The sequence below is a fragment of the Mirounga angustirostris genome, unplaced genomic scaffold, assembly GCF_029215605.1.
Source record: "Mirounga angustirostris isolate CCGP_5_RB_7025 unplaced genomic scaffold, mMirAng1.0.hap1 SCAF_12, whole genome shotgun sequence".
Taxonomy (NCBI): domain Eukaryota; kingdom Metazoa; phylum Chordata; class Mammalia; order Carnivora; family Phocidae; genus Mirounga; species Mirounga angustirostris.
In genome coordinates this window covers 15,096,394-15,102,577 of record NW_026991720.1, presented here as the reverse complement: position 1 = coordinate 15,102,577, position 6,184 = coordinate 15,096,394, and the positions used below count along the sequence as shown (strand labels likewise).

General features: G+C 48.1%; 1 protein-coding gene across 1 annotated transcript; it reads left to right on the top strand.

Annotated features, from left to right (window-relative positions):
* Positions 1 to 732: 732 nt before the first annotated feature.
* Positions 733 to 5,752, top strand: TMEM213 (transmembrane protein 213). The gene is made up of 3 exons (XM_064575600.1): positions 733 to 814; positions 4,970 to 5,041; positions 5,503 to 5,752. Exons 1-3 carry the CDS (start codon positions 733 to 735, stop codon positions 5,670 to 5,672), a joined length of 324 nt encoding a protein of 107 aa, XP_064431670.1. The 3' UTR covers positions 5,673 to 5,752.
* The last annotated feature ends 432 nt before the right edge of the window (positions 5,753 to 6,184 follow it).

Genomic DNA, 6,184 nt, shown 5'->3' with positions numbered 1-6,184 from the left:
GGCTCAAGTTGGACTCCCGAGCACCCCTTACCTCTGGGCCTTTACCCCTCTGTCCCTTCTGCCTACAGTGCCCTCCTCTCCTCTTTGCCTGTCAAATTTCTATTCATCCTTCAAGGCCCAACTCAAATGCCATGTTGGTCATGAAGCATTCCATCCGCAGATGTGGCTTCTTGCTGCTAAGAACCAAAGCACTCTCTCCGTCCTGAGTCATGCCTGAAACATTGCTCTGTGTTTGAATGATATGTGTCTGTAATGAAAGCACTTTGAGGCCAGGTATTCCCAGAGTCTAGCATAGTGTAGTGCACATAGTAGGTGTCAGTAAATACTGAAGAGAATAAAGAATCCAGTGCTACACCAGCCAGCTGAAAGAGGCAGCAAACTCAACTTCAAGGAACTGGCAAGTGCACAGAACTCCTCTCCTGTCCCCTCTTTTATCAGTAGGAATAACAAGTGAACTCAAGACAGAATTGCATAAATCGCCCCTCCCTTCCTCCCCCAGCCAACATAGTTCAGCTTCCCTTCTGAAGAGGTGAGAGCGAGGAGTGACGCTGGTTTCTCTTGCCCCACCCCCTCTCTTTTCCCCCAAACACAGAGCAGAAATTCACCTCTGACAACACTGCTTTCAAGCTCCGGCAGGACATGGTCCACACAGGACACATGGCACGCAGCCCTCGGCACACCTCTGCAGGGATAGTGCGGACAGACGCCTCCCTCTCCCTCTCCCTCTCCGGCATGAAACACCTCACCTCTGCACCCTGGGCTGCCCTGGCCCTCGGCCTGGTCTTTGCCTCCTTCCACTTGGCTTGCTTGGCAGGTAGAACTGTGAGCTTTATTCTTGGCCACGCTGGGAAGGGGGAGGGAGAGAAGGAGGGAAAGGAGAGAGGGAGGGAAGGAGGGAGAGGGAAGGAGGAGGATTCTTTGGCTAGGGTTGATCCCACACAAAGCAAAGAGCAAACAGTTCTCACCTGAAGGATTAGACAGGAGGTGGTGAGTTGGGGTGGGGGTGTTCGACATTTACCTAAGCCCTTGATCAAATGCTCAGCTCCTCAGCTAGGACAGGATTAGCCACTTAGATTGGACTTTGCCACAAAGAAAGAGGAAAAAGCAGTGTACTGACAGTCTCTCCCATCCTGGGACCAATCTGGCCTAAAGTGACATTTTATTGGTTGCTGTGTCTCAACGGCTCCTTCTTGGTGCCCCCGGCTATTGTGGTTTGCAATTCCCGCTTTGTACTCCTGATCCTCCCCTAAGGTCCTCTGTCCCTCCCTTAACCCTGTGCTTCTTTTGCAACTTTCATAAATACCAAACTCAGGAAAGCTGTCAAATGCTGCCTACGATTCCCCCACCTTCCCCGAGCACGGGAGATGTTGAGTTATTGCCCTCTCTGTTCACGCACACTAGAGGGGTTGAGTAGCAACTCCTGTCTTGCTCTCTCAGGCTGGGCTCTGCACCCCGTGCAGGGAGACATCCTTCATACCCTCACGCTCCTGGCTTTGGCCTCTGGCTTTGATCTTGCTCCACAGCTCCTGCCCTGCCCTTGATGGATTTCTCTCAAAACCAACCCTCGATGACCCCTCAGGGCTGTATCTGTCTCCCTTGCCCTCACCGCCTCTCCTTAAGAGGTTGAGAGTATAAGCTCTAGCCACTCAGCCTCAGCTCAACTCTGGCTTCCACAACTTACTACTGTGTGGCCTTGAGCAAATCGCTTAACGTCTCTGTGCCCCAGTTTTCTCATTTATACTGTGAGGATAATCATAGCACTTATATATATAGTGTTGTCATAAGATGAAATGAGACTACTGCATGTAAAGAAGTTTTAGTAAATTAGCACAGGGTAAACAATGAATGTTAGCATGTTTATTTTCTAATACCCCTCCCCAGATGAGCATTTTATTTATTTTATTTGTTTACCCTCATAGTGACTTGCTTATGATAGGCTCTCAAAAAACTTGACAAATTTAACTGCACTTAATTGTTGGCTATTCCCAGCACCCAGTACTTCGGAAGTGACCCCAAGTGGGACTGGTCCCTGACTGGCTATGCTTATGAGGGAGGAGGATGAGGTTTAAATTCTTAGAAATTATTAATTAGGCTATTCAGTTCAAACCATATAAAATTACCGATATTGAAAAATTTTTTGACCTACCGAAATGGCAATTTCGAATGCTTTAACCTAATACCAGCATCTGATGAACTAGGTTTTTTCCATTCACTTGCTCTAGATGGGGACCACTTCCATTCTAGGGCAGAGGGGAGATGAAAGTCAAGGCCAAGGAAGTTAGCTGGGTTAAAAGGGAAATTAAATGTTGAGGAATCAATTTCTCCAAAACAAATAAAGACCAAGTTCTAAGCCATTTAGTTGTAAATAATTTACAGTAACAATCAGATTGTGTTAAGGTAATTACTATACTTCAGGTAGGACATTGGAGTGGCCGGGGTGGGTGGGTGGCATAAAATTAGTTTGAGCAGCAATTTCATGGCTTTGGCTAAACAAGGAGTTTCTTCCTGACTTGTCCTGCTACATGACAACAAGCTCCTTTGAAGGACACACTGCCCTACAGTCAGTGGGGCCTTGAGAGTTTCCAAACCACCTTTTATTTATTTATTTTTTGCATCCTCAAGGAAGCGGAACAGCAGTATAATTAATTTCCAGAACAATTCTTTAAAATTGACCTCTTGGTCTTGATCTACCTAGACTAACACTATCTAATAAAAATTTTTTTGATGATGGAAGATGTGGGGCGTCCCAACTGGGTGGGGGCCAGGGTACCAATAGTGAGAGAATTCACCCCAGGCAGAACAAAGGAGATAGAAGTTTACTGAATATACTGCAAGAGGGCAACGGGCAGGACAGCCAAGGAGAGACATTCTGCCGCGAGGTGGTGGTGAGGGGCTGTAGTTATAGGGCGGAGTGAGGGAGCATGGGAACATACGGAACTTTCCCTGTTCTGGTAATCTTAGGAACTGTGCCTGGTTGTAGCTGGTCAGTTAGGGTGGCTATTTCAAAGCTTCATGAATCTGTTTGCATTCAGCTGGGGGTCGCTGTGGGCCCTTTTGCCTTGATCAAGTTTCCAGTCCTCATGCCTATTGCCTAAAAGCGGCCTCTACAGAAATGTGCCACGTCTGTGCTGTGTTTCTAAGATGGTAGCATTTGGGAATAAGATGGTAGCAATGTGGTAACTGAGCACTTGACGTGTGGCTAATATGACCAGGAAGTTGAATTTTTAATTTAAGTCCATTTTAATAAATTTAAATAGCTACAAGTAGTTGCCCTATTGGACAGAATAGACCTGGATCGGGTGCCTGGGTGGCTCAGATGGTTAAGCGTCTGCTTTCGGCTCAGGTCATGATCCCAGGGCCCTGGGATCAAGTCCCGCATCAGGCTCCCTGCTCAGCAGGGAGCCTACTTCTCCCTCTGCCTCTGCCTCTCTCTCTCCCTGTCTCTCATGAATAAATAAATAAAATCTTTGGGGCGCCTGGGTGGCTCAGGTGGTTAAGCGACTGCCTTCGGCTCAGGTCATGATCCTGGAGTCCCAGGATCCAGTCCCGCATCGGGCTCCCTGCTCAGCAGGGAGTCTGCTTCTCCCTCTGACCCTCCCCCTCTCATGCTCTCTCTCTCTCTCATTCTCGCTCTCAAATAAATAAAATCTTTAAAAAAAACCAAAAAAACAAAAATAAATAAAATCTTAAAAAAAAAAAAAAAGAATACACCTGGATCATCCATCTGCTCATGCTGTCATGAGAGGGAACATAGACAATGGCTTTTCATGCTTAGGAATCTTTATGTTCATCTCCGTAGCCCCACCTCAACCCCACACTGATAGAACTTTGAGAATTCCCACTAAAGTTCTTTTTACCTTTGTGCTCCTTACTTATGGGTCAAGAGACAACTCTAAAGGCTGCAAATTCTAGCCATCTCTGGACTTGGTTGTATAGTGTTTAATTTTTTTGATAACCATCTGCCTGAGGTATACGATCATAATCATCAGAAGTAAAGAATCAAAGTCAGATTGTTTTTGAAGGGAATTGAAGATAGGTATGAGAAGACATACGAGCTTGTTAAATGATTGTTTTAATATATACGAGAGAAACTATGTCTACATGTAGCTATTTGCATAGGAAACAGCTAAAATGGAGTGTTTGGAAAGCTATTTGCATCAGACTTTGGCCACTGAAGGGTGAGATATGAAGAAGATGAGGTGTGAAGGCATGTGTCGATGAGACATGCAGATAAAGCGTCTCTGAATGGTAATAGTGAAAGGAAAAGGGGACTGTATTCCTTTGCTGCCATAACAACCTACCACAGACTGGATGGCTTAAATCATAGAAATGTATTTTCTAACAGTTCTGGAGACTCCAGGTGTCAGCAGGTGTGTCTTCTCCTGAGGCCACCTTCTTTCTCACTGTGACCTCACCCGGTCTCTTCTCTGCACAGGTATATCCCTGGTGTCTCTCCCTCTTCTCGCAAGGACACCGGTCATATTGAATGAGGACCCACCCATACGACTCCATTTAACCTTGATTTAACCTGTTGGGTTTTTTTTTTAAAGATTTTATTTATTTGACAGAGAATGAGAGAGAGAGCACATGAGAGGGGGGAGGGTCAGAGGGAGAAGCAGACTCCCTGCCGAGCAGGGAGCCGGATGCGGGACTCGATCCGGGGACTCCAGGATCATGACCTGAGCCGAAGGCAGTCGCTTAACCAACTGAGCCACCCAGGCGCCCCTTGATTTAACCTCTTTAAAGGCCCTTTCTCCAGATATAGTCACTACCATGGGTTAGGACTTCGATGAACTTGGAGGGGTCAGTTCAGTCTATAACAAATTGTTAACTTTGTTGCATGAAGTCTTAAAATACCCAGACTGAAACTTTCGCAGTATCACTACAAATTCACAAAAAAGATTTCACACTCTATGCCTGGGGATGGATTTTCCTACTGCCTGTGACCCTCTTCTGTCCTTTATTCCAGAAGCGAGGAACAGCGACAACACCACCTTGACCACCCACCACCCAGACCCCGGAAGCCTGGAGCAGTGCCCCAGTAAGCTTCTCCTGGCTGCTGACCTCACCCCAGAGCTGGCCCCGGGTCTGGGAGGGAAACTAGTGTTGCTTTATTCTACGTCTGACTCCTTTCTGCTGCCCTCACTGAATGACCAAATGTGTTTACTTCTGGGCATTTACGAAGGAGGGTAATAGGCAATAATACTTAGAGGTTAAGTTCAGTGCTTTGGATTCTTTCGGACTTGGGTTTGAGTCCTCTTCTGCCACCTGGTGACCTTGGGCGAGTTACAGCCTCAGCTCCTTCATGGGAATAGGAACTGTACCTCTCACTGTGTGAGGAATGAGTAAGGGGACGTGTGTGAAGCACCTAACAGTGTGTGGCGCCCTTTAGTAAACGTTAGCTCTCGTAGGATTCCTGGCCTGTTCTTACAAACCCTGGAGGGGGAGCTGGGAGGGCTGGTGCGATGCACCCTGTTGTTCTTGCTCTCCCTTCCCCGCCAGACGTGGATTTCTGTCCCCAAGCGGCTCGGTGTTGCCACACCGGAGTGGACGAATACGGCTGGATCGCGGCCGCCGTGGGCTGGAGCCTGTGGTTCCTCACCCTCATCCTGCTCTGCGTGGACAAACTGATGAAGCTCACTCCAGATGAGCCCAAGGATTTGCAAGCATGAGCCCCGAGAATGTCAGTGGCCACCAAACTGTGGGTCACCGCGGGGGGAGGGGGGAGTGGTCATGTGGTTTCTAACCAGTTACAGGCGTCGTCACCTCTGTGCTTCGGTGACTTCTAAAAGAGAAGGAAGAGAGAAAGGGGGATCCGAGGAAGGCAGGCCCGTGCTGCTTCACTCCTAAATCCACAAGGCACTCGTGCCTTCTGAGCGCCGACCATCTCTTTCTCAATCTACGGGGCCTGCTTCGGGTTTAACCAGAGCTTTGGTCCGCACTCCAAGGGAGGTGCACAAGAAACACGCGACTCTGACCTTTGTCCCCACATTCGGAGCCCAACTCAGAACCTTCGCACCCAAAACAGGTCCCTGTCTTCCATCCCTCATTTCATTCAGGGGCATCACTGGCCTCTCAAAATGTACGAATCACCTTTGACCAGCCCCCCGTCCCCACCCCCCACCCCGTGCATTGCTTCTCCCGCTCTTGTTCTTTCTTCAGCATTATCTTCCATGGCCGTCGG